We start from the raw sequence: 26445 nt of genomic DNA, 5'->3' as shown, positions 1-26445 counted from the left end.
AGGGGAAACAGTGAACTGAGCCCCAGCCCCCTCCTGGCCCGCACCCCTCCCGAACGGTGCAGCGAGGCGCGAGGTGACTGGCGTGCGGGGGTGAGGGGGACAGGCCAGGAGACCCCTCTCTCTGGGAAGAATAGAGACAGTCGTGTCCCCCGCCCCCACGACACTTTGCCTGAGTTCCAACCCTGTTTCCACTTCTGTTTACTGTCCAAAGTCCCAGGGACAGGAGACGCCAGGTTAGAACCACTTGGACACTCAGACACACGGACTCGGGGCCCTCGCCTGGGCCAGCCTTCCTGGTACCACCTGGCCCACTTTTCCGGGGTCTAGCCCCTCCTCGCCCTGGGGCCGGGCTGCCCGAGGGACTCGGGCGTCAGCCCTCCATACCCCTGACAGGTAACCAAAGTCAGGGGCAGGTGGGACTGGGGATGTTTGGTATGGAGGAGACCCTAGCGCAGGGACCGTGGGGCTGGTGGAAGAGGGGGGTTTGGTCCATGAAAGCAGGGAAGGAGGGTTCCTGGCCGGGTCCCGGCCCAAGCAGTGTCCTGAGAAGGGACGAGACCCAGCTGCATTTCAGCCCCAAACTCCCCTCCAACCTTAGACCGAACCCAGACGGTAGCCTCGATGTGCTCGGGTCCTCCGCCCACCCCCCCATCAGCCTCTGCCCGAATTCACATCTTAGCTCAAGCTTCAGCCCGAACTCAGCCCCAGTCCTCAGAGGAGCCTCAACCGCCCAGGCTCCAGCCCTGCACCCAGCATGGCCAAGGACTTTCAAAACATCCAGCAGCTGGACTCCGAGGGAAACGACCACCAGCCGGGTGGAGGGGAGGGGCCAGGCCGTCATGGGCACAACCCCAGGAGAGAAGACCCTTTCCACGCAGGTGAGCACCCAGCTTCCCGGGCTTTGCTCCCTTTCCCCCAGCTGCCGATTTCTCTGTCTCCCCGAGGCCTCTGTCCCTTTCACAGTGGTGGGACTTTTTAAGTATCTTCTTTGATGTGTACTTACATTTTTTATTATTAAAAAATTTTTTAATATTTATTTATTTTTGAGAGAGAAAGAGACAGAGTACTAGTGGGGGAGGGGCAGAGAGAGAGGGAGGCACATAATCCGAAGCAGGCTCCAGGCTCCGAGCTGTCAGCACCGAGCCTGACGCTGGGCTCAAACTCACAAACTGTGAGATCATGACCTGAGCCGAAGTCAGATGCTTAACTGACTGAGCCCCCAGGTGCCCCTGTAGTTACATTTTTAAGAATCTAGAATATTTTTACAATATCTGTTTTAATGCCCTTGTCTGCTAATTCTAATGTCTGCATCCATTCTGGATTTTTTTTTAGGTTTATTCATTTACTTTGAGAGAGATAGAGAGACCACCTGAACGAGGGAGGGGCAGAGAGAGAGAGAGAGAGAGGGAGAGAGAGAATCCCAAGCAGGCTCCTAGCTGTCAGTGCAGAGCCCAATATGGGGCTTGAACCCATGAACCATGAGATCATGACCTGAACCAAAATCAAGAGTCACGTGTGAGTGACTGACTGAGCCACACAGGTGCCTCTGGCTTGGTGTTGATAGATTTATGAACCTCCTCAACATGAGTTGTGTTTTCCTGCCTCTTTGTATGTCTGGTAATCTTTGAGTGCAGGCTAGACATTGTGAACTTTACTGTGTTGTGTGCTGGATATAGTTATATTCCTCTGAATATTCTTGAGCTTTGTTCTGGGGTGCAGTTAAGCAACTTGGAGTCGATCTGATCCTTTTGGGTTTTGCTTTTATGAATTTTTGAAAAGAAAATTTGTTACCTTATTTTTTTAAGTTTATTTAATTGTTTTCTTTAGTAATCTCTACACCCAACTCAGGGCTTGAACTCATGACTCAGACCAAGAGTCACGTGCTCTTCCAGCGGAGACAGCCAGGCGTCCCCACTTTTATGATTTGTCAGGCGGGTCTGGAGCCCTCCCAAGGTACCATTCCCAGTCCTGTATGAGTGCCACACAGGGTTCCTTTGCCCTTCCAGGTTGGTTTTATCTTGCCTGGCCTTGGGTAGTTTTCCTGACATGCACGTGTTGATCAGTGTGCAGCCCTCCGCAGACCAGAATTCTCTGGGCATCTCTCTCCTGTCTGAACTCTGCCCTTGTGGTCTCCCCAAACTCTCGCTTCCTCAGCTTGGAGAGTCCGCCGGGCCCTGCTGGGATTTCCCCTCCCTGCCCAAGGCCTGAAAACTGTCTCCTAGAAGCAGGCGGGTGACCACTGGGGCCCATATCATTTTCCCCGTCTCCCCCGACCCTTGCCCTTTGTTGCCTGAGGTTCAAGTGTCTTGAGAGAGGTGGCTGATTTATATCTTGGTTGTTTCTGGCGGGGTGGGTGAATATAGCCTCTGTTTTTCCACATCTGGCAGACCCTTGCTTTTTTTTTTTTTTAATGTTTATTTATTTTTGAGAGAGAGAAACAGAGTGCAAGCAAGGGAGGGGCAGAGAGAGAGGGAGACGCATAATCCGAAGCAGGCTCCAGGCTCCGAGCCGTCAGCACAGATACAGACGCGGGGCTCGAACTCACGAACTGTGAGATCCCCACCCGAGCCAAAGTCAGATGCTTAACCGACTGAGCCACCCAGGCGCCCCTGGCAGACCTTCGCTTTTACCTTGAAACTTGCCTGGGCAGCACCTTTTATATTTGACCTCATTCTGTTCTCAGAACCATCCAGTCAGGTGGCTCGTCTTCTGACCTCCATGTTTCTTATGTGGTAAGAACCTTGAATCCGAGTCCTACCCTCTTAGCCAGCGGCTCGGGGCACAACAGCGTGCTGTGAGCTATGGGCACAGAGCTGTATGGCAGGTGTCCGGATCTTACTCGTCTTGCATAAGCGCAACTTTGTACCCGTCGAACAGCGACTCCCCATTTCCTTGGACCCCGGCAACCGTCGTCTTAGACTTCTGTGAGTCTGGCGATTTGGGGTCCCTCACAGAAGCGGGCACGAGAACGTTGAGGCACCAAGACTTGTCCGTGTCGGCCGCGGGCGGTCTGACTTGAGCGGGGGTGTGGGGACGGGTTGCCGCCCTCGCCCAGGATTGGGGTCTATGGGTCCTAGGTCAGGCTGGGAAGCAGGACGGGGGCCTGAGCAGCGGACGGGGCTGGAGAGAGCGGCCGGACTCAGCCCCGGGAACCTACCTGGCTGGGGAAGACTGCGGGTCAGGGACAGCTTCTGGATGGAGAGACGCCCCGGGCATCAGGAGGGCGTGAGGGGGAGGGTGTCGGACACAGGGGAGGCTGTGTTCGCAGTGGAGTGTGGAGACGTGACCTCCCTGGCTCAGGATGGAGTCCCGAGTGGGAAGGGGAGGAGGTGACAGTCATTGGAGTCAGGATCTCAGGAGTTCTGGCTGGTCACTCACAGGGAGTGTCCACTTCAGGATGGTGGCAGGAGGGAGACTGGGGAGGAAGCCTCCGGGCCTCTGGCTGACCTCCCCACCCCCCCCCCCGACCCCCGACCCCTCCAGGGTGCAGGGGTGTTGAGGTGTCATGGCGGTGAGGACAGAGGAAAGTGGGGTGTGAGGCAAAGAAGTGTTGTTGCAGGTGAAGGTGCCTGAGCAGGGCTTCGGCCGGAGGATAGCGCTGTCCCAGGCCAGGGGACGCTGGGCGGGGCGAAGCCAGCTCAGTGCCTGTGAAGCTGGGGTGCGTTTGTGACAGAGTGTGTGAGAATGTGTGCTAATGAGAGTGTGTGCTCATCCTGGGCCTGCACGTCCCGCTGCGGGCGCCCGGCCGCGCGATCGGGTCCCAAAGCGAGGGTGGCGGGGGGCCAGACGGGATCGGGCTGCGCTGGGGGCAACAGCGAGTGGGCAGCAGTCAGGGTGCAACGAGTGAGAGGGTGAACTGAGAAACGTGTGTGCCCGTGTGTGAGGGTCCGAGTTTCTGTGAAGTGACTGAGGCTACAGGGGAGAGTTCACAGCGGAGGGAGGGACTGGGGGGGGGGGGTTGTCGAGTGCAGCAGGAAACGGACAAGGGGCTGGGAGGGCGCGGTCTGCGGTGGAATGACCTGGACTGAAGGGGGACGGGGGCCCTTCTTCGGGTGCGGGACGTGTCCGAGCGGCCCAGGCGCGTGTTGCAAGAACACGGAGCCGGGCCTCCGGGTCCCCGGGTCTGAGAGCGGGGCTTTGCCCACGGATGACGTGAACACCGCGCGCCCCGTGCACCTGCGGCGGCATGTGTGCACTGGGGTGAGTGTGCGGATGCGTGTGTGCAGGGCCTGAGCCCTGGGGCCAAAGCCCAGAGACTCCCTCCCCGGCTACTCCCACCCACTCTCCTCCCGGCCACCAGGGCTCCGCTCCCCCGGCGCTCCCACCGTGCGCTGGGCCTCCTGCGCCCCAGGCCCTTCCCTCTGACGCCCCTTCTCCGCCAGGGCCCCCTCCCCGCCGGCCGTGGCTGCTGCGCCTCAGTCTGCTCATCCTGGGCCTCAACGTCCTGCTGCTGGTGGCCGTCTGCGTCATCGGGTCCCAGAGTGAGGGTCGCAGGGGCCGGGCGGGGCCGGGGCGGGGAGGGGCTGTCCTTGGGGACACAGCCCGCTCCACTTTGCCCTGTCCCTTCTGTCCCCCGCCCCCGACAAGGAGCCCAGCTTCAAGAGGAGCTGCGGATCCTGAAAGAGAACTTCAGCCACTTCTCCTCCGGCGTCTTCACGGAGATGGGCGCTCTCAGCTCGCATGGTGAGGGGGCGCCTCCCCGGGGGGAGCAGGAGGGGGGCGTGTTTGGGGTGCTGGGGGTAGGGGGCCCCCAGGCTTCCAGGGACGGGATCCCTGGGCGGAGGGACCGGGAAGGATGATCAGGCAGGTGCAGAGGGTGGGGGTTAGTGCCGGGTGGAGGGAACAGAAGCTGCGAGGCCAGCGGGTGAGGAAGACCCTGCGAGGCGGGGGCTAAGTGGTGAGGGGTCATGCCGGCAGGCTCTGCTAATGAAGTGGGGGGTCTGTTTTGGGAACGTGGGGACCCTGCTTAGGCTTAGAAAGCCGCTGTGGGGACGGGGTGGAGGCGGGGAGGCCAGGGGCCGGGACGCAGGGTGGAGGCGGGACGGGGTGGGGGGGGGGGGCGCGGAATGCCTGAGCCGTCCTCCTTTTCAGGGGGCAATGCCAGTGACCTGCTGACCTCTCTGGAGGCCAAGCTGGAGAAACAGCAGAAGGACCTGGAAGCAGGTCAGAGACCCTCCCCGGGGGGGTGTGCGCGCGTGCGAGTGTGCGTCGCGTGGGTGCGCGCGCAGCGTGTGTGCGTGAGCGCGCGGAGTCCCGCGTGGGGTCCCGGGGGGTTGGCGCCGGCCCTGCCCGCCACGCGATGCCCACCGTGCCCGTCGCCCGGTGCCCTAGATCACGCCACCCTGCTCCTTCATCTGAAGCACTTCCCCGTGGACCTGCGCATCCTGACGTGTCAGATGGCCTTCTTCCGGAGCAACGGTAGGGCCCGGGCACGGGGTCCCCCGTCCCGGGGCGCCTGTGCCCTCCTGCCGGTGCTCATGTCCCCGCGCCCCCGGCCCCTCAGGCACAGAATGCTGCCCGGTCAACTGGCTGGAGTTCGAGGGCAGCTGCTACTGGTTCTCGCGCTCCGGGAAGACCTGGCCGGAGGCCGAGAAGCACTGCCGGCTGGAGAACGCGCACCTGGTGGTCGTCAACTCCAGGGAGGAGCAGGTGAGCGCGGCCCAGGGTATACCCGGGGGGGGGGGGGGGGGGCTGGGCAGGCTGCTTTAGTATTATTTTCTAACCAAAGGAAGCGTCCAGAAGCAGAGGTGTGGCCGAGCGCCGGGAAGTTCATGGCGAAGCGGCCACTGATTCTAAGAGGTGGGACGTTAGCGCCAGGAACTCGGGCACAGGTGGTGCTCCGACGGCACAGTGTGGACGCCGGGGCCCTTCTTGCTGGCCTTGGGGTGGGGTCGGTCATGAGCTGAAAGGGACAGAGTGGGCAGGGTTCCTGGGTCCCTCCAAAGCGCTTCAGGTCTCCCCTGCCCACCGCTGCCACCAGCCACAGCCGCGAACACGTGTTCCCAGGGGAGGACCAAGCCATTAGGGGGGGGGGGGGGCGGCGGCGATTTTCTGAAAAGGAGGATACGACTGGGATCGGTCATTGAGTCTTTGCTGCGTGCGAGGAGTTTTCATGCGTTCACCTGTAATCCTCACGACCCTGTGGGGCGGGCGCTCGGACCCCCCTTTGAGGGAGGGAGAGATGAGGGGACTAAGAAAAAGGGGGGGGGGTCAAGTGATTTGCCCGTAATGCAGGACAGAGCCAGAATTCAGATTCGCTCACCTCCTTAGCCAGTGTTTTCAACTCGACATATTGCCAGAATATATTTACTGAATATGTATATTGAATATATACTTATCAATATATCAAATATATATATTTGTATATGAACATATATAAAGATATCAATATGCCAATATATCAAACATATAGACATTGATCAACATAGCAAATATATATATTTATATACGAACATATATAAAGATATCAATATGCCAATATATCAAACATATAGACATTGATCAACATAGCAAATATATATATTTATATACGAACATATATAAAGATATCAATATGCCAATATATCAAACGTATAGACATTGACCAGTATATCAAATATATATATTTATATATCAACATATATAAAGATATCAATATATCAAACATATCGACATTGATCAATATGTCAGCTATGTATGTTTATATATCAACATATTATATCAATATGCCAATGTATCAAATTTATATATATTAATATATCAAATTTATCAGTGTATATATGTATTTATACGGTAGAATAATTACAAACATATTTCGCTTTGCCGATCAGGTTGAAACTGCCCAAGTGCAAGCACTTTTGACTTGAAAAAAAAAATGCCCGTTTCACGTGGGTCAACCTGAGATCTCTGTGCTCTGTGCTCTGACCCACAGTAAGTTCGTGATGGCCCCAGCTTTGCGGTGGCCCTGGCTGACTGCCCTTGTGACGGCGTGACTGTCAGGGTCTGCTTTCAGGCCTGGCATGTGGATAAAAGTAGATGGTCCTTCCTTTCTTCTTCCTTGCATTTGTTTCACCTGCCTCTGTCCATGCTTTTGGAGTCTCTTTTAAATTGGTGATTCTCAGCCTCGGATGTATAATGCCAGCCTTTACATGGGAGGAGTTTAAAAAATAGTGACCTTGGTCTCACACCCCAAAACTCTGTTAAACTTTCTTTTAATGTTTCTTTATTTTTTTGACGGAGAGAGAGTCAGAGTGCAAGCAGGGGAGGGTCAGAGAGAGAGGGAGACACAGAATCCGAAGCAGGCTCCAGGCTCTGAGCTGTCAGCACAGAGCCCGACGCGGGGCTCGAACTCACAGACTGTGAGATCATGACCTAGCGGAAGTCAGATGCTTAACCGACTGAACCCCCCGGGTGCCCCTAGACTTGGCTTATTTTTAATTATACTAATGATGACTTCTAATTGCTAAATTGCATTTAAAATTATGTAAATGATGGGCTGAAATTTATTGGCTTAAAAAAATCAGCGAGTTCATATAACTTCCCATATGAAAGGTGAGGAAACCAGCCCACTTATTCTTATCTACGTGCCTTGTTTTTTTGTTTTTTGGGGTTTTTTTGGGGTTCGTTTTTAAGCAGCTCCATGTCCAGTGTGGGGCTCAAACTCATGACACTGAGATCAAGAATTCAATGCTCTACTGGCTGAGCCAGCCAGGCGCCCCTGCCTCATTCTTTTTTTTTTTTTTTTTTCTTTTTAATTGAGATATCATTGACATGTAACATTGTGTAAGTTTGAAGCCTACAGTGTGTGGGCTTGATACATTTACACATTGCAATACGATTGCTCCTTGCTAACACCTTTAGCGTGTCACAAAATCATTTCTTTTTTGTGTTGACGGCAATTAAGATCTAGTCTCTTAGCAACTTCGAAGTTGCTAATGCCTCCTGCTTCTAGTCTCCCCGAGATTCTGGAAGTGTTTTGCCCCGAGTGGTTGGAGTCCTTGCTGTCTTGAATCTCACCAGCCTCATCCAGGCATATCTCGTTGTTGATTCTTCTCCTTGGGAGTTTTGCTCTGAGGTCGGGAGCGTCCTCTTAATTCGTCAAGTTGGGTTTTCTAACTTTTTAAATATGTTTAAATACATGAACATTACATTTTTTTTTCCTTGCATGGGCTCTTTCTTTTTCCGGAACGGGTCATGCAAATATACCTCTGTGATGTGCCGTCCCCAGCCACCACCTTGTGCCCTTTGCTTCTGGTTTTTCTCTCTTTCCCTCTGCCTTGCGGTCCTGTCCTCAAGCCTATAGTTTATACTCGACGCCCGGCTTTCTGCGGGGCTCCTCGGCTTTCTTGCAGAGCTCAAATCTTCCTCTTGGGTTTCTTCCCTTCACGTAGCGTCGTATTATTTTTCTTCTTGGATATTTTCTCTGGTATTTTACATCATTCATCTCTTCTTTGCTTTTAAAAAGTTTTTGGAAAATGTTTATTTTTGAGAGAGACAGAGACAGAGCGCGAGCAGGGGAGGAGCAGGGAGAGAGGGAGACACAGAATCCGAAGCAGGCTCCAGGCTCCGAGCTGTCAGCACAGAGCCTGACAAGGGGCTCGAACCCACAGACTGTGCGATCATGACCTGAGCCGAAGTTGGATACTTAGCCAACTGAGCCACCTGGGTTCCCCTGAAACTGAGATCCTGAATGGGTGTTGGGGTCCTTGGGGGCAGCAGGGGCAGGGGCCAGAATCAGAATTCCAAGAGTCAGAGCTCACGGGTAGGAGACAAGGAAAGGGCTCGAGTGGGGGTAGCAACTGTGAGCTGGGAATGAAATGGGCGTCAGGTCAGGGGGCGGAGGTCCCACCCCCCCCATCCCCCCCACCTCCCCACCCCTGGGCACTGGACTTCCTGAGCTCTGCAGCTACCTCAAGTTCATTAACCTCGTTTATGTGAAGTGTGAATCACCAGGACGCCCAATTTAGAGACTTTGTAAGGATCAGATAAGAGAATCTTCGTAAAGCACTTAGCACGACGTTTAGCCCAGCCAACGTCCACCAAATAATAACTCCAGTTACAGAAGGAAAGACAGGAATAGTTGTGCTGGGAGCTGGTGCTTCAGATCGAGCTGGAGAAGACTCAAGGAGTCACAGCTATGCCTGAATGGAGGTCCCAGGGACTAGAACCTTCCTCCCTGCTTGTGAGACGCAAGCCCGCTGCCCCAATCGAAGCGGCGACGCGGAGACTCCGAGCGCAGTGAAGCGAGTCTGTAATCAACGTTCCTACAAGAGCGGGCGTCTGACGGACAGGCGCACTCCGAGCGGTTACAGCAGACGATTTATCTCCTAGCTGAAGTCCCTCCCCTGCTTCCTCATTGGCTGCGTGCTACAGAGGGTACAGCCTTACGCCGACGTGGCCCGGGCCCGCCCACGGGAGGCAAAACTAGTCTGATTAGAACAAGCGGACGTTCCCTGGGGCGACGCAGAGACTTGGGTTGGGTGGCGCGTGCTCATTGCAAAGCCTTTGAAAAAGAATCCCGCCAAACGGAGGCTGGCGGGAGGGTGGGAGAACTAGGAAGTGCGGTGTCTAAGGGTTTGGGACCCCACTGTGGGGGTGGGGAGGTCCGTGCAGATTTCCAATAGGCCGGAAACTCCTGTTAACCAGATAGCCCAGCTTTTAGTTGGTACTTCTGGAAATGAATCATCTCCCTTACTTGTCACACCACCTGTTTTCCAGAAGTTCATTTCACAGCACATAAACCCCTTTGATGCCTGGATAGGTCTCACGGACAGCGATGGCTCGTGGAAGTGGGTGGATGGCACAGACTATAATCATGGCTACACGTAAGTGGCTCCCCCCTCGTCATCCTTCGTTTGGCCTGGGGCCAGCCACTCCCACCCTTCCCTCGGGGACCAAAGTCCCCAGGCCTCCCCCTCCCAGGTTCCCAACCTCCAAGGCTGCAGCGTGTGCTCCCTGGCCCCCTCCTCTCCTCAGGATGTGCTTTTCCTGAGCTGGGGGGGGGGGGGCGGTGAGGGCTGCAGGGGTAGGTAGGGGTCAAAGCCTGAGCTCTAGCCTGCCTTCCTAGGAACTGGGCCGCCACTCAGCCAGACGACTGGCAGGGCCACGAGGTGGGAGGAGGCGAAGACTGCGCGGAAGTCCGCTCCAATGGCCGCTGGAATGACAATTTCTGCCAGCAGGTGCAGCGCTGGGTGTGCGAGATGAGGCAGAACATCACGGGTTAGAAGCCCCGCCCCCTTCCCCGCCCCCCAGCTCACCGGAGGATTTTGAAGAAAGGAAAAATAGAGGCCTGGGGAGGGGCGGAGCGGGTGGGGGGGGGCATCACCGCCCGGGAGATGCTGAGGTCCCGCCTCCTTCAGCAAGTCACCGTCACGATTATGATTCTCAGGCCGCTCAATAGGGGAAGAAGAAATGACTTGAAACTGTGTGGACTGGTCGTTGGGAGCTGGGAGAGGTGGGGAGCAAAGAAGGGGTGGGGGGTCCGGAAGAGACAGGTTCAGTCCGAGCCAGCTGCTCCTGGGGACCCCATCCCAAGGGACATGGGTCAGGGAGGGGAGGGGGGCTTGGAGCAGAGCCGCTCAGCGGGACGCAGCCCCTGGAAACAGCACCCTCCATCCCCCAAATCCTTGGCAGTAGGGGGGGGTGTCTCCTGCAGAAGAGGTTTTGGGGAACAACAGCCCCCCACCACCGCCAGCCTGGGAGCTGTGGCCCAGCTGCCTGGGGGCCCGTGGAAAATACTCTCTAAGGGGAGGCAGGTCGGGAAGCCTCTGTGCCCTGTGTCCACTGTGACCGCTCCTCTCTGGACCGTAACAGATCTAGACATTTCCCCAGCGCAGGGTGTCACTGGCCGCTTCCACGGTGCCTGAACTTCACCCTTCCAAGATCATCCTGAAGGCGATATTAAGAGGGCCTTTAAACAATTGGCTGTTTTATTTTTACTAAAATAATATATGGTCTTAGTAAAAAGTGTTTCTCTCTCTCTCTCTGCCTCTCTCTCTCTCTCTCTCTCTCACACACACACACACACACACACACACACAGGGAGGCCCCTCACTCCCCCGCCTTCTCCCAGAGTTAACCATCGTGCCCAGAGGATTAGTCAGGGCTCTCCAAAGAACCAGTCGGATGTGGACGTATGTGTGTGTATCACTTATTAAAGAGATTTGTTATAAGGATTTGGCTCGTGCGATTATGGAGGTTGAGTCTCGGGTCCTGCGGGTGTGCAGGCGAGCCGGACCCCCCGGAGAGCCAGTGGTGATAATTCCAGTGTGAATCCACAGCCCGGGCACCCAGGACAGCCCATGGTGCGGTTCCAGGTGAAGGCGGTGAGCTCACGACCCGGGAAGAGTGGATGTTCCCTTCCCGTGCCAGCTGATGTTGCAGGGAGAAGGGGGTCAGGCAGGGAGAAGGTTCTCTTCCTCTCGGGAGGGCCCACTGTTTATTCTAGCCGGGGGCTTAGCCCGACCTGCTCTACCAATTCCAGTGTTCACCCTATCCCCGAGCACAGGCACACCCACGATGGTGTCTGACTGGCACCCTGGGGTCCGGTCAAGTGGACGCATAAAATGACCCGAGCCAGGTTTCCTGTCAGGGGGTTTTCTGCATTCGTGCCTGGGTGCAACGTGGCATTTCGCTCTGGCTTCTTTTGATTTTGTGGCCGTGCACCCAGTCTCGCCTGCTCCCTGACAAGTTCTGCCTTGTGGAATCTGGCATCGAGAGTTCCCAAGTATGGATGTGCCCTGGGGGATCTGGCCATTCTCTGTGGTGGACTAGTGGCCATTTTTGTGTTCACCTATAATATTTATTTTTTTTTTCAACGTTTTTTTTTTATTTTTATTTTTGGGACAGAGAGAGACAGAGCTGAACGGGGGAGGGGCAGAGAGAGAGGGAGACACAGGATCGGAAACAAGCTCCAGGCTCCGAGCCATCAGCCCAGAGCCCGACGCGGGGCTCGAACTCACGGACCGCGAGATCGTGACCTGGCTGAAGTCGGACGCTTAACCGACTGTGCCACCCAGGCGCCCCTATAATATTTATTTTTTAATGTTTTTATTTATTTTTGAGAGAGAGCGTGAGCAGGGGAGGGGCAGAGGATCTGAAGCGGGCTCTGTGCTGACAGCACAGAGCCCGACGCGGGGCTCGAACCCATGAACTGTGAGATGATGACCAGAGCTGAAGTCTGACGCTCAACTGACTGAGTCACCCAGGCGCCCCATATTTTCACCTGCAATATTTCAAGCAATTGCTGCTTCTAACCCCATGCTTTCTCCATTTCCTAATTTTCTTTTTAAAAAAATTTTTTAATGCTCATTTATTTTTGAGAGAGAGGCAGAACCTGAATGGGGTAGGGGCAGAGAGAGAGGGAGACAGAATCCAAAGCAGGCTCCAGGCTCTGAGCTGAGCTGTCAACACAGAGCCCGACTCGGGGCTCAAACTCTCGAACCACAAGATCATGACGTGAGCCAAAGTCAGATGCTTAACTGACTGAGCCACCCAGGCGCTCCAAGATTTCCTCATTTTCACTTGCAAAATTTTCTAGGACTCCTCCTTCAAAGCATATATGATCGGCATTAAATTATGAAACTACAGAAGTGGTCATTCATGAGGCTTCAAGCCTTACAGGGCTTGAAGCACGGGCTGCTCAGAGAAACCGCTTCCGGGGCTTAGTTGTGCCCTCTAGGATTGATATCAGAATGTTTTTTTTAATTTTAAGTTTATTTATTTATTTTGAGGGGGGTGGGAGGGACAGAGAGAAGGAGGGACAGAATCCCAATCAGGCTCCGTGCCACTGGGGCAGAGCCCGACGTGGGTCTCCGACTCACGAACCACAAGATCGTGACCTGAGCTGAGATCTTCTGCTTTATGCTACGATGCTTTATGCTAAGTGAAATCAGTCAGTCAGAGAAAGACGAATATCATGGGACTTCAGTGATATGTGGAATTTAAGATACAAGACGGATGAACATAAGGGAAGGGAAGCAAAAGTAATATAAAAACAGGGAGGGGGACAAAACATAAGAGACTCTTAAATACGGAGGAAAAACTGAGGGTTGCTGGAGGGGCTGGGGGGGGTGGGCTAAATGGGGGAGGGGCATTAAGGAGGGCACCTGTTGGGACGGGCACTGGGTGTTATACGTAGGGGATGAGTCACAGGAATCTAGTCCTGAGATCATTATTGCGCTCTATGCTAACTTGGATGTAAATTAAAAAAAACAAAACGGTCCGATGCTTAACCGACTGAGCCACCCAGGCGTCCAACCAATTTTCATTGAAATCCCAATTCAGGATCTGCATCAGTTACGCCTGCCTCCAACCTGGTACCCGCTGAGCCACGCCGCGTGATCTGGTTACGGTTCCTTTCTTGCACAACTGCTGTTTCTTCTGAAGTTAATAATTATTTCGCTTAAAAATTTTCTTCGCGTTCTTTGAACCTGTTATGAAATCATCCTTGACTGGAAAAAGCCCGGATATAATTTTCTGCACGCGGTGACAGGTCACATAACCAGTGTCTGGGTTTTCCTAGAGCCACGTGGGTGAAGCCAAGATTTATGGGGCCCGAAGCATACACAGTTTTGAGGAGCCTTCCTTAAAAAAATAACATTATGAGGGGCGCCTGGGTGGCCCGGTCGGTTAAGCATCTGACTCTTGAGATCGGCTCAGGCCGTGATCTCAAGGTTTGTGAGATCGAGCCCCAAATCGGGCTCTGTGCTGACAGCGTGGAGCCTGCTTGGGGTTCTCTCTCCTTCTCTCTCTGCCCCTCCCCTGCTCACACACACTCTCTCATTCTCTTTCTATCAAAATAAATAAGTAAAACTTAAAAAAGAATAACATTATGAATATTTACTTAAGTTATAACCCTCCTCCCCACAACTCTAAAAAGCTGAAAGCTGCCATAAACACCACAAAATCCTGAAAAAGGATATGATATTTGTAATAATATTCCCAACTTACCTCTAAAATTCATTTTCCTAGGGGCGCCTGGGTGGCTCCGTCGGTTAAGCGTCCGACTTCGGCTCAGGTCATGATCTCACGATGTGTGAGATCGAGCCCTGCTCTCTCTCAAAATAAATAAATAAGCTTTTACAAAAAAATAAAAACTATTAAAAAAATAAAATTCATTTTCCCTACACTTTTTTCCCCCCTGAGTACTCACTGTGTACTCGTACGCGTGGCAAAGACGTGGCAAGGTGTCTTTCCACAAGGAGAAGGGACAGGTTGTTGTGGTTTACTCTTTATCTCCGATGTCAAGAGCTTCAGGGCGCATTTCGCGTCCCACCTCAGTGTCTCCCCCCGGTGCGTCTGCACAGCCTGTGGCTGAAGGACCCCTGAAAGCCACACGGATCCACGATGTGACTGCAAACCACGTGCCCGTGGCCGTCCCACTCAAGTCAAATGTATTTCCAGCCTAATTCTTTTTTTTCCAATGTTTATTTATTTATTTTGAGAGAGAGAAAGACAGAGAGAGAGAGAGAGAGAGAGAGAGAGAGAGCTGGCAGGGAAAGGGCAGTGAGAGAGAGAATCCCAGGCAGGTTCCACACTCACTGTGGAGTCTGATGTGTGGCTCGATCCCACCACCCTGGGATCGTGACCTGACCGAAAATCAACAGTCGGATGCTTCGCCTGAACCACCCAGGCGTCCCCAGCCCCCTGGCACAGAGGACAGTGTGAAGGGGGGGAAGTGGCAGGGGAGAGAGACACTGGTCACCCTCACTGATTGTAGTGAGAATAACTTCTGTTTGCACAACTTACAAAAGTTTCCGATCCTGGGAAGACGTTGCCGGGGCCACTGGGGCCCTCATAAGGGGCCTGGTGGGGTCCTGGAGCTCAGGGCACCGGAGGTTCCTTGTCAGTCTGCTCTGTGCCTTCCGGGGCCGCCTGCCCGCCCGCCAGGCTGGGGGCCTCGGTGTCACTGGATCTGGGGCAGTGCAGTCGCCTTGGGACGTCCTGCTGTCCTGCTCGTCCGGCGAGTTTTCTGGGAGAGAGAGAGAGAGAGAGAGAGAGAGAGAGAGAATCTTAAGCAAGCTCCATGCTAGCACAGAGCCTGACAAGGGGCTCGATCCCATGACCCTGGGATCATGACCCAGGCCGAAACCAAGAACTAAATGCTCAACCGACCGAGCCACCCAGGCGCTCCTGAGTCCACTGAGATTTCTTTAAAAAAAAAAAAAAGTATCAACCTTGGCTCATCAGTTGCATCAAAGGTACCTTTGTATCAAAGGGAGGGTGAAAAAAAACGTAAGAGAAGAATAAAAAGAAAATTCCACTAAGCATAATTTTCTGTTCCCTTGTGTTGTTGGAAGGACTCACTGGAGGGGAGAGGAAATCTGAGTGGAGTGCACGGTTGTGAGCAGAACATTTGATAAAGTAAAACTGTCTTTCTGAGAGATGAACAAAACAGTGGGAGCCAACTGCTTCCTATAATAATGATAATAATACGTAAAAACGAAAGTAGCTTCCACTGTGCTTTTAGAAATAATTTTGTCACAGCAATCTATCAAAGGAAGACCTTAATCCATGCCAAAAGGAGACATGCTTTTAAATACCTACTCTTGGATTTTATTTTTTAAAGTAATTTCTGTGCCCGACGTGGGGCTCGAACTCACGAACTGCGAGCTCATGACCCGAGCCGAAGTTGGACACTGAACCGACTGAGCCCCCCAGGCGCCCCGTATATTACTGTGCTTTTACTTTGCATTTCGCTGATGGCCAATGGTACGTCGCACATCTCCTGTGCTTGTTTTCTATGTGTATGTCCTCTTCGGAGAAACGTCTGTGTGTTTTTTGCCCATTTTCTAATTGGTTTATTCTACTGTTGGATTTTGAGAATGCTTTAAAAATTTTTTTTTTTTTTTTTTTTTTTTTTTTTTTTTTTTTTTTTTTTTTTTTTTTTTTTTTTTGCAGAGGGGGCCTGGGTAGCTCAGTCAGCTAAGTGCCCGACTCTGGATTTTGGCTTGGGTCACGATTTCGTGATTTGTGGGTTCGAGCCCCACGTGGGGCTCTGCGCTGATGGCAGGGAGCCTGCTTGGAATTCTTTCTCTCTCCATCTCTCTCTCTGACCCTCCCCTGCTCGAGCTCTCTATCTCTCTTTCAAAATAAATAAACTTAAAAAAATTTTTTAATTAAAACAATTTAATGGCTCAGTCTGTCCAACTCTTGATTTCAGTACAAGTCATTATCTGAAGGTTGGTGGGACCAAGCACCGTGTTGGGCTCCATGCTGACTGTGCAGAACCTGCCTGGCACTCTCTCCCCCTCTCTCTCTGCCCTTCCCCCACTTGCGTTTTCTCTCTCTCTCTCTCAAAATAAATCAACATTAAAGAAACGTTTTTTTGAGGGAGAGAGGATCCCAAGCTGGCTCCACACTCAGCATGAAGCTCGATGTGGGGCTCGAACTCACAACCAAGAAAGACATCATGACCTCAGCCAAAATCAAAGGGTTGGACCCTTAACCAACTGAGCCACCCAGATGCCCCAAGAATTCTTTTTTTGCATATCCAGTATACATATCCTTGTGTAATTATAGTTGAGTGAATTTACTTGAAGAACTTGGACAGTATTTGGGGGGGATTGAATAATTTCTTTCAGCCCAGTCTATCTGAGCACCTTCTGAGGGCAAAGCGATACATGAGCACGGAGGTGTGAAACATTAAAGCCTACGTTAGTCATCTCTCCCCCGCGTGGGGCTTGGAAGATTCTTCACATATTCTAGACACTCGTCTTCTGTTTGGTATGTGGTCTGCGAATATCTTCTCCAAGCCTGTAGTCTGTCTTTCTACCCTCTTAGCAAAAATCTGTTTACAAAAACTCTCATGTGATCAATCAAATCTTGGCAAAGCCCGATTCAGGAAGTGAGAAGAGTGACGGGGCCACATGAGAGAGATTAAACGACACTTTTCCTGTTTTTATAGAAGTTTGGCTGGATTCCCAAAGCCGAGAACGATTGTGGATAATGGCCGTGCCTTTAAAAACCAGGGGAGCTGGATGCACGTAGGCAGGATTTACCAAGAGGTGCCAAAATAGGCCACCACCATCCCTCCCTGCCTCTGTAAGAGGGGACGAGGGAGTTGAGGAGTTCATTTCAAGGGCATTCTTACATGTGGCAGGAGATTCAAGTCTTTTTTTTTTTCTCCATATGGAGGGAGGGGATGCTTCCCTGCAACCCACTGGCCAGATGCTGGAGTCCAAAGGGAGCCACAGTAGAGACGGGGGTGTCTGTGAAGGGGGGACGACAGGCATGTCACTACCGGGCCAGATGGTAGGTAAGCCGCAGACGCTGTGGGGACGGCCGTGGACTGCTATTTGACAGGGGCAAGAAGAACTTTAGGGGCGGCCGTGGATGTGTCTTCAGGATTTTTGAGGGCACTCGTGGAGACAGAGACTTGTCCTTGACAGGAGACGTCTGAAGGCAGAGAACCGGGGCTAAAGCTGCCCCGTGCATCAGTGGGTCCTGCCGCACTTGGTCATCTGTCAGGGTGAGAATGTCATGGAAAATGTGAGCCTGGTGGACCCCAGGGATGCCAGGCTTGAGCCATCCAGGAAGGACCCTGCCCAAGAGCACTTTGTGGCAGAGTGAGGCTGAAGGAGACCGTGTGTGTATGGCTGAAATCTAGGATAGTTGGCCATTGGGGCAGGAGCTGATGGTGGCTATTGGGCAAGAGCCAATGGTGGCCATTGGGGCAGGAGCTGATGGTGGCCATTGGGCAAGAGCCAATGGTGGCCACTGGGGCAAGAGCCAATGGTGGCCATTGGGGCAAGAGCCAATGGTGGCCATCAGAGGGTAGCTGGAGAATCTGTTGTCCTTGGGAGGGGCTCCTATGGTGCAGAGGGTCCCATAAGAGTCTCAGAGGCACCACCAACAGATCCCATGGAAGGCCACTGTTGGAGGCCTGCTGTAAAGAGCGTCCTGACTGCCAGCCACAACGGCACCAGATTGCGGGCCTCTTCCATGAATTCCTCCCTCCTTCGCCCAACCCTTGACGCTCAGTGAGGAGAAGAGGAAAGAAAGGGGAAGGAAGAACAGAACAGCCCATGACTCCTGTCCTAGATTCTCCAGTGGCAGGTCCTGTGATACGGATCTTTATGAAAGTGATTTATGAGAAAGTGTTCCCAGGAAAACAGATAGGGGGATGGGGGTGCAGGAGGAGGAGGGGGAGGAAGTTATGCAAGGGTGTACCAGAGACTGAGATTCTTTGGAAAGTGACTCGTTAGGAAGTGTGACTAGGTGATCTTGAGCACAGTCCCAACAATGGGTCCTGTCCCGGCACAGCTTTCCCCAGTCAGGAACAAGGGACCCGGAGCCCTTCTACTCTTGCACCCAACGGCCATTGGTTCGGGTTCTGCCTGGGGTTGGCGAGAATGGGAATCCCAAGGTACATCCCACTGTGGGTTCCGAAACTGTGTTCGGGCAGCTTGAGGGCAGGCTTCTGACCAAGAGACACAGGTGCCGCCCATGAAGAATGAGAGGGAAGGGATCCGGAAGGGATCCGAGCAAAGCCTTGGCAATGTCTGCTGGAGCCCCGTGCCTGCGAGTCCCGAGTCGGGCTGCATGAGGCTTCGCTCTGGTCTGGGCTGGGCTTTTGTGACCTGGAGTTAAGACTGGTCTTAGAGCTGAATGCAAAGGAAGGATAAATCCAGGAGAGTCATCTGATAACAACAAAATGAGGTCTTGGTGTAGATGCCCTTTTACAGGTTGAGGAAACTCCTTTCTATCTCATTTGCTGCTAGTTTTTTTGTTTGTTAAAAATTCTTTTTAATGCTTATTTATTTTTGAGAGAGAGAGAGAGAGAGAACATGAGCAGGAGAAGGGGAGAGAGAGAGAGGGAGACACAGAATCCGAAACAGGCTCCAGGCTCCGAGCTGTCGGCACAGAGCCCGACGCGGGGCTCAAACCCATGAACCTTGAGATCATGACCTGAGCCGAAGTCGGATGCTTAACCACTGAGCCACCCAGGCGCCCCTGATCTGTTGTATTTTCATTGCAGTTCAGTTTAAAATCGTTTCTAATTTTTCTTGAGACTCTCTCTTTGACCCATGGATTATTGAGAAATGTGTTGCATAATTTTGAGGGTTGGGAGATTTTTATAATTATCTTTTTTGGTTTTCCATCTAATTGTTTTCTGGCTTAATTCCATTATTATCGAGGACAGATGTAAAATTTCAATTTGCTTACATGTGTTATAAAGTTTGTTGTGTGACACGGTCTGTCTTGGGGGCAGTCCCACGTGCACTTGAACGACGTGTCTTCTGCCACTGTTGAGTGGAGCGGTCTATAAATGCCCATTAGGCCGATTACAGAAACACGTATCGTGGTTTTGACCTGAATGCCAACACTGTGGGCGGGGGGGGGGGGGGGTAGGATAAAATAATGTTAGCGTTCACATAGAAGAATAAAAGCCTAAGCCCTGAGTTCCTTCAGGATGGGTCTCATAAGGTTTTACTTATTTATTTATATTTATTTTATGTATTTGTTATTTATTTTTGAGAGAGAGAGAGAGAGTGTGTGTGTGGGAGGGCAGAGAGAGAGGGGGAGAGAGAGAGAGAGAGAGAGAGAGAGAGAGAGAGAGAGAGAATCCCAAGCAGGCTCCACACTGTCATCGCAGAGCCAGACATGGGGCTCGAACCCACAAACCGTGAGATCATGACCTGAGGGGAAACCAAGAGTCGGACACTTAACCGACTGAGCCTCCTGGGTGCCCCTGTGAGAAATATTTAGATAACGTGGGAAGTCGTAAATTCATTGCCAATGTGGAAAATAGTAATTTTCTTGAAGTGTGCTTATTGTTCATCCCTGTAGATGCAATTTTAAATGAATTAGCTTAAAAACTTTCCTTGAAAAGGAGCACCTGGGTGGCCCAGTTGGTTGAGCGTCCGACTTCGGCTCAGGTTACCATCCCACAGTTTGTGGGTTCGAGCCCCGCGTCGGACTCTGTGCTGACAGCTCAGAGCCTGGAACCCGCTTCAGATTCTGTGTCTCCCTCTCTCTCTGCCACCCCCTACTCGTACTCTGTCTCTGTCTCTCTCTCAAAAATAAACATTAAAAAAAAACTTTAAGTAAATACAAGAGCTTCTGACAGTTTCTGAACCTCAGCAAGACAAAGCTTTGTTTCTCCCAAGCCAGTAGTCAGTTAAGCCATCGCTGAAACAACAGAGAAGGTATTTGTTTCTTGAACATCACACTGGCGAGAACTGACAGGTTTGTAGGTGAAGGTGTGGATAAATGAATATCCCTCTACACGGTAGGGAGAAGGTGGACTGATAACGACGTTTCTGCCCGTTTTACTTCTAGAAATCTATCCAAGAGCAGTCTTCGCTTCTAAGCACCAACAGGCATTACGAACCTGTTCACTTCAGCATCGTTAATCCAGTTGAAGGATCCGCAGCTCAAAAAGGCATCACCAGGGGAGTCATTTAACGGTCCATTAAACAGAAGGACGTGGTGTGCGAAAACCCTCAAGACCCATTTTTCTTCTAAGTTCCAGTCTTTCTCTCTCTCTCTCTCTCCTCTCTTTTTTAAAAGTTTATGTCTTTTGATGGGGCGCCTGGGTGGCTCAGTTGGTTAAGTGTCCGACTTCAGCTCAGGTCACGATCTCCCGGTCCGTGAGTTCGAGCCCCGCGTCGGGCTCTGGGCTGACGGCTCAGAGCCTGGAGCCTGTTTCCGATTCTGTGTCTCCCTCTCTCTCTGCCCCTCCCCCGTTCATGCTCTGTCTCTCTGTGTCTCAAAAATAAATAAACGTTAAAAAAAAAAAAGAAAGAAAGAAAGAAAGAAATCCTGGCCAGCTGAGGTGCTAGGAGAGGCAGCAGGGAGAAAGAGGTGGAAGACGGAAGCTATGATGGTCAAGAAGGCAGAAGCCTCCAAAGGCCTCAGAGGCAGAAGCATTTAGGAAAGAAAAGAGGGCAACTTGCGAAGAAGTCAGGAAGGGATCGGCCTTTGGGAGGACGGGCTCACGGAACAGAACCTCGGGAGGGATTGGGAGGAAAGCTGCACCGTCATCAGTGTTAACAAGCTTCTAACCTGCTCATGATGACAACACAGCACTGTTCCCACACGATGAACGCAGTTGCAAAAGGTCATCACATATCTTTAGGCGTCGGCTTTGCAAAAGTCAGGGATAAAGCGGTTTTTCCTCAGGACTCAGCAATTTATGGGAAATGCTCTAAGTGTACTTTATTTTGGGGCCTGGAAGGAGAACTACTTTTGTGTGTGTGTGTGTGAAACCCACACGAAATTTATCAGCAGAATCCTGTTAACTCTACCTTCGCAGCCTATCCAGGATCAGAACCCTTCTCACCGCCTCCGAGCACAACGCTCCGTTTCCGCTCTTGTCTCGTTTCGTGGGATTCACAACACAGGTGTCACACGTGCGAGTTAACATACAAGTCGGGTCATTCCCTCCTCTGCTCCGACCCCTCCAAAGTCTGCCCCTCCAACTTGGAGTAAAAACAAACACTTAACAATAGCCTGAGTGCCCTAATGAATTGGCGGCCTCCCTTCTCCCTCTGTGACTCATCTACTCCTCTTCTCTCTAGCTCATGTTTCCATAAAATGTCTGGCGAATGGAGAATCCTTGTACACCCTAGACATTCTTCCACACTTTGCACCTGCTGTGCCTTCCGTTTGGAGCCCTATTCCTCCTGGAGCTCCTCATAACTTGCTCCCTCACCTCCTGGAGACCATTGATCATATATCACCTTCCCAGTAAGGCCTTTCTTGACACCCTACTCTTGATGGCCTTGATAAAAATTGACCCTATCTCGGGGCGCCTGGGTGGCTCGGTCGATTAAGTGTCTGACTTCGGCTCAGGTCACGATCTCGCGGTCTGTGAGTTCGAGCCCTGCATCGGGCTCTGTGCTGATGGCTCAGAGCCTGGAGCCTGCTTCGGATTCTGTGTCTCCCTCTCTCTCGGCCCCTCCCCCACTTGCTCGCGCTCTCTCTCAAAAATAAATAAACGTTAAGCAAATAAAAAGAAAGAAAAGAAAAAGAAAAGACTGTGAGTGTGAATTCACACTGTGTGTGGCAATGAGATTTACAGGTGATGGGATTCAATCCAGTTCCCTCTCTTGAAGATGGCCAGGCCAGGGTGGTCTGGAATTCTGGCCCCTTGCACTCAGCACACCCATGAACTTGGGAAGCCCACGGCCCGGCTCTGAGCCTCAGTCTGCCATCCAAAGCTCCTCCCCAAGATTCTTGTGGGATCGGAACGGTTAATGTCTGGCATGCCTCCGGCACAATCCCCTGTTACAGATTCGATGCTCGGTAAAATTTCTCTTTCCTGCCTCCTTCCTCCCTTTGCAGCCAGGAAACCCCACTCTGCCGTGTCTTCTTCCCTCCCTGGGGGGGGGGGGGGGGGGGCGGGGCGCCCCAGGGGAAGCTCATGTGTCGGGACTTGGTGAGATTGAGCAAGACCAGAGATGCGCTCCTCTGGACCCAGCTGCGCACTGATGGAGACGGGTTCTGGGAACTTTAGATGAAGGAAGCGAAAGGGGGCGTGGGTGAGGAGAACCGACACACTGGCCTTTGGACCTTCTGGTCTGGCTCCCCTCTCCCGAATGGTAAAAATGAGGAAGTCAGGGGGGCTTAAGAGGAGGGGACAGGGAGTAGAAACACCCCAGAGGAGGAGGAGAGCGGACCTGCCCCGTATCCAGCCCCTTCCTCGTGCAAGCCTTCCGATCCCTTCCCCACTCCAGTCGGGGAAACGGGAGATTCCAGCTTAGAGCCTCCTGGGCTTTGGCACACAGACACCGGCAGGACTCTGGTCGAGTAGGTGACCCCCACTCGGGATCTCCAGGATTTCGTGTTTTCCAACTCTGGGCATTGCTGCGCAAGGAGTTCCAGACGCAGGTAACCAGCCTGGCACTTAGGGGAGACCAAGAAATGGTAAGGGACAGCTTGGGGATTCAGTGGCCGAGGGGAGGTTTTACACTCTGTTCCCTTCGCTGGGTTGGGCTTGAAGTATGGGGGGGCCGAATCTCAGGCACAGACTCAGCCCCGTTCCAGCCCCGACCCCGGCCGCGGCCCTAACCGCGATATTAACCCCAGCTTCCCCTTAAGCCCCAGCCCCAGCTTGGACCTCAGAATCAACTGGAATCTTAACACCAGCCCCTTCCCAAAGTTGACCCCGACTCTGTTTCCAGCTTCAGCACCAGGCGTAGGCTCAGCCACATCCCCGACCCCAGCCGGCAGGACGTGCCCCTCGGTGCCAGCCCGGCGTCGGCCCCAGTCCCAGCCAGTACTGCATTTAGATCCTACTTTCCCTCCTTCAGTCCCCAGCTCAACGCCACCCCGCCCGACCCCCAGCCCCGACCCCACGTCCAACCTCGCCCACAAACCCAGAACCAGGCCCAAGCCTCTCTCCGGCCCTGGGCGCGCCCTCAACCTGAGTTCACCTCTTCCTTGGACTCTGGGCCTGACCTGGGCTCCCACCGAGTCCCAGCCTCCCCGCTTCGCCCCAGCTCCTGCCTCAGCCTGGCCCCCCGGCCCTGCTTCCCTTTCAGCCCCAGTAGCCCCAGCCTTGGTCCAAGCATGTCTATGCAGTATGAAAAGTTCCAGCACTCGGAGACAGAGAAGCAAAGCCAGGGGTCTAGAAACGGTAAGAGGGATGGGGAAATGTTCCCTCCTTCAATACACTCTTCAGGGGTAGAGGGTTTCTGTTGTCATACGCGCACCCCTAACGTGTGTGGGCTGCAGGGGGGCCCCCATCCCGAGGGGGTCCGGCCCCAGCCTCTGGGGACCCCAGTGTGAAGACAGGGACAGAGAGGGCCACAGGGGGCCTGGGGTCCCTCTGCTCTGGAGGAGGCCGTGAGGGTTGGCATGGAGGGAAGAGTATTTGGGTTCAGAAGGAAACCCACCTGTGAGCCTGGCGGGGCTCCGGCTCTCTCTGGGTCCTTCTGCCCCTCCCCCAACTCTGATGGCGTCTTGCCCATCACCGTCCCCCTCCATCTGTGGGTCCTTGTGTCTGTGCGTCCCCACGGAGGCGCGAGGGTCCCAGGCGGCTGAGGGCTTGGGCTGGTCCCTGAGGGGTCAGAGGCCTGGACGCACCCCGCCCCACATGTCCTGCCTCGGCCTCCCAGCATTACCCGTGACAGCCCTCATCCCTGACTGGTCCCTGGGCCCTCTCCTCCTCCCTGTCCCGCCCTGACGCCCTCTCCCCTCACAGGGCCGCCTCCTCCTCTCCACCACCTGCAGCGGCTCTGCTCTGGCCCCCGGCCCTTCCTGCTCTCCCTGGGCATCAGCCTCCTCCTGCTGGTTGGCATCTGTGTGATCGGATCCCAGAGTGAGGGGAGCGGCGTGGGCAGGGAGGAGAGAGCTCACGGGGGTGGGGTGGGGGTGGCGGCGGGTAGGGTGGCCGCTGGCTCTGTCACTTGGTGCGGTTGGCTGAGTAGCCCAGTGGCCTAACCCCTCCAGACCGGGACACCGGATACGGATAGGGCCCGTCCCTCTGGGTTGGGTCATGTGAGGAGACGGCGCGCGGTGAGCCCGCTGTCTGCCGGCTCACAGAGGGCCTGATAAATCCCAGCATGCTTTGTCCCCTCCCCATCAGATTCCAAGTGTCAGAGGGACCTGGTGACCCTGGGAGCCACTTTCAGCAACTTCACCTCAAGCACCTCGGCCGAGCTCCAGGCCCTGAACGCCCAGGGTGAGCCCGGCACCCGGAAGGGGCTCCGTGGGGGCGGGGGTGGGGGTGGGGGAGGGGGTCCCGAGCACCGAGTCCCCCCCCCACGTGTCCCCCAGGCGGCAGTTTGCAAGAAACGACAACGTCTCTGAAAGCCGAGGTGGAAAATCACAAGCGGGAGCTGCAAGCAGGTGAGAAGCCGCGGCTCCCCGGGGAGAGGGGTGGGGGTGGGGGGGGCGGCCTCGGTGCTGACCCCCTGCCCTGCAGCCCGCAGCCTGAACGACAAGGTGTTCGCCCTGGAGAGCAAGCTGGAGAAGGACCAGCGGCAGCTGCAAGCAGGTGGGGGCCCTGTCCCCGTCACCGGGGCGTGGCGCGCACGCGGGACAGGGCGCAGAGGTCCCTAGGCTGGCCCGCGCCAGGACGCCTGGCTTCCGGGGGCTCGCTGAGCCCCCCCAGGCGCTGCCCCCGCTGCCCACCTGTGTGTGTGTCCCAGATCATTCCGATACCCTCGCTCGAGTCCAGCAGCTGGCCAAGGACCTGAGAACCCTGACCTGCCAGGTGGCCGCTCTCAAGAGCAACGGTGAGGGGCCTGGGGGTGCTGCGCCCCATTTCCTGCTCGTCCCCCCACCCCCACCCCTGGGTGGCATCTCAGACCCTCCCCGTCCCCCGCCCCTCAGGCTCTCAAAGTACCTGCTGCCCGGTCAACTGGCTGGAGTTCGAGGGCAGCTGCTACTGGTTCTCACGCTCCGGGAAGACCTGGCCGGAGGCTGAGAAGCACTGCCGGCTGGAGAACGCGCACCTGGTGGTCGTCAACTCCAGGGAGGAGCAGGTGAGCGCCTCAGTGCCGGGGTCCCCTTGAGGGCAGCGGTTCTCAACCTCGGCCGGGCTGTCGGAATCCCCGAGGGGGCTTGGTTGAGCTCTGTCACCCGCTGAGCCACTCCCAGAAGTTTCACTGGCCGGGGGCATCGGGGTAACCGTCCCCAGTGTCCCCCAACGGGCTGAATGGACACGCCAAGTTCAGAACTGCGAGTCCAGGGAGTAGGCTGGGCTGGAGAGAAGTCACCCTTGCCCTTCTGTCGCCCCAGAACTTTGTGCAGGAACATATAGGCTCCTTACACGTCTGGATGGGCCTCAGTGATGCCGAAGGAGCCTGGAAATGGGTGGATGGGACGGACTATGAGACCAACTTCAAGTGAGTGGGGCCTGGCTTTCTGTGCCCCTCTGCCCCCTTCAGCCCCTGCCCCTCCGGGGTCTGACCCCCAGTCCCTTGTCCCCGAGCCTGGGTTCTGGGCCCTCTGGCCATTGTCCTCTCTCCGCAGGAACTGGAGGCCGGGCCAGCCGGACGACTGGCATGGGCACGGGCTGGGCGGGGGCGAGGACTGTGCCCACTTCCACCCCGACGGCTGGAACGATGATGTCTGCCAGAGACCCTACCGCTGGGTGTGCGAGGCCCGCCTGGGCGTGGCCGGCTAGCGTGGTGGCCGAGCGCTGCCCGCGGGCCACCCGGCCACCAAGCTGCAGGGAGTGGGAGGGGGCCTTCCCCTGAGACCCCCGATAGGACCCCGTGGGACAGGACTGAGCCCTGGGAGTTTGGGTCACTGCCACCATTTTGAATGTTACCCTCCTTGGTGTTCAAGAGACCATCTAGACTTCCTTCAGGTGTTTGTGCGTTTGTTTTCATTTCAGCTTTACTGAGGTATAATCGACCCACCAAATTGCAAGGTGTTTGAGGTGTGCATCACTGCGATTTGATATTCGTATACACTGTGAAAGGGTCCCCCATGTGGTTAATCCCCTCGTGGATCCATCGCGCGCGCGCGCGTGTGTGTGTGTGCGCGTGTGCGTGCGAGGACACGCGA

General features: G+C 54.3%; 2 protein-coding genes and 1 long non-coding RNA gene across 7 annotated transcripts; all 3 read left to right on the top strand.

Annotated features, from left to right (window-relative positions):
- The first annotated feature begins 213 nt into the window (after window positions 1–213).
- LOC131497321 (asialoglycoprotein receptor 2-like) lies at window positions 214–11153 on the top strand. Of its 2 annotated transcripts, none has more exons than XM_058703525.1 (9): window positions 214–393; window positions 599–878; window positions 4383–4481; window positions 4588–4683; window positions 5092–5163; window positions 5332–5418; window positions 5504–5649; window positions 9697–9803; window positions 10046–11153. In XM_058703525.1, the coding sequence occupies exons 2-9, from the start codon at window positions 755–757 to the stop codon at window positions 10200–10202; spliced, it is 888 nt and encodes a 295-aa protein (XP_058559508.1). In that variant the 5' UTR covers window positions 214–393; window positions 599–754; the 3' UTR covers window positions 10203–11153. The 2 variants fall into 2 exon arrangements, with proteins under 2 accessions (XP_058559508.1, XP_058559507.1); XM_058703524.1 differs by having other exon boundaries at window positions 215–393; window positions 680–878.
- Window positions 11154–16109: 4956 nt separating this feature from the next.
- Window positions 16110–20684, top strand: LOC131497322 (uncharacterized). Its single transcript, XR_009254893.1, has 3 exons — window positions 16110–17022; window positions 17116–17232; window positions 20263–20684. It is a non-coding gene; the product is annotated as an uncharacterized LOC131497322 (long non-coding RNA).
- A 1696-nt stretch (window positions 20685–22380) lies between these two features.
- LOC131497319 (C-type lectin domain family 10 member A-like) lies at window positions 22381–26244 on the top strand. 4 transcript variants are annotated; one of them, XM_058703521.1, is made up of 11 exons: window positions 22381–22526; window positions 22713–22815; window positions 23469–23563; window positions 24131–24247; window positions 24515–24610; window positions 24706–24777; window positions 24854–24925; window positions 25080–25166; window positions 25264–25415; window positions 25672–25778; window positions 25906–26244. In XM_058703521.1, the coding sequence occupies exons 3-11, from the start codon at window positions 23497–23499 to the stop codon at window positions 26057–26059; spliced, it is 924 nt and encodes a 307-aa protein (XP_058559504.1). In that variant the 5' UTR covers window positions 22381–22526; window positions 22713–22815; window positions 23469–23496; the 3' UTR covers window positions 26060–26244. The 4 variants fall into 4 exon arrangements, with proteins under 4 accessions (XP_058559504.1, XP_058559506.1, XP_058559505.1 ...); XM_058703523.1 differs by lacking the exon at window positions 22381–22526 and adding an exon at window positions 23115–23203 and having other exon boundaries at window positions 22564–22815; XM_058703522.1 differs by lacking the exon at window positions 22381–22526 and adding an exon at window positions 23109–23203 and having other exon boundaries at window positions 22564–22815.
- The last annotated feature ends 201 nt before the right edge of the window (window positions 26245–26445 follow it).

This window comes from Neofelis nebulosa, chromosome 16, assembly GCF_028018385.1.
Source record: "Neofelis nebulosa isolate mNeoNeb1 chromosome 16, mNeoNeb1.pri, whole genome shotgun sequence".
NCBI lineage: Eukaryota > Metazoa > Chordata > Mammalia > Carnivora > Felidae > Neofelis > Neofelis nebulosa.
The sequence above is the reverse complement of the archived record's forward strand: the minus strand, read 5'-3'. Positions and strand labels throughout refer to the sequence as shown.

Coding starts and splice junctions, on each gene's coding strand:
- LOC131497321 (XM_058703525.1), top strand. CDS start 755: ATGGCCAAGGACTTTCAAAACATCCAGCAGCTGGACTCCGAGGGAAAC. Junction 4,684..5,091: donor GGGCGCTCTCAGCTCGCATG/GTGAGGGGGCGC, acceptor CCTCCTTTTCAG/GGGGCAATGCCAGTGACCTG. Junction 5,164..5,331: donor GCAGAAGGACCTGGAAGCAG/GTCAGAGACCCT, acceptor CCGGTGCCCTAG/ATCACGCCACCCTGCTCCTT.
- LOC131497319 (XM_058703521.1), top strand. CDS start 23,497: ATGTCTATGCAGTATGAAAAGTTCCAGCACTCGGAGACAGAGAAGCAA. Junction 24,611..24,705: donor CCAGGCCCTGAACGCCCAGG/GTGAGCCCGGCA, acceptor CGTGTCCCCCAG/GCGGCAGTTTGCAAGAAACG. Junction 25,416..25,671: donor TCAACTCCAGGGAGGAGCAG/GTGAGCGCCTCA, acceptor CTGTCGCCCCAG/AACTTTGTGCAGGAACATAT.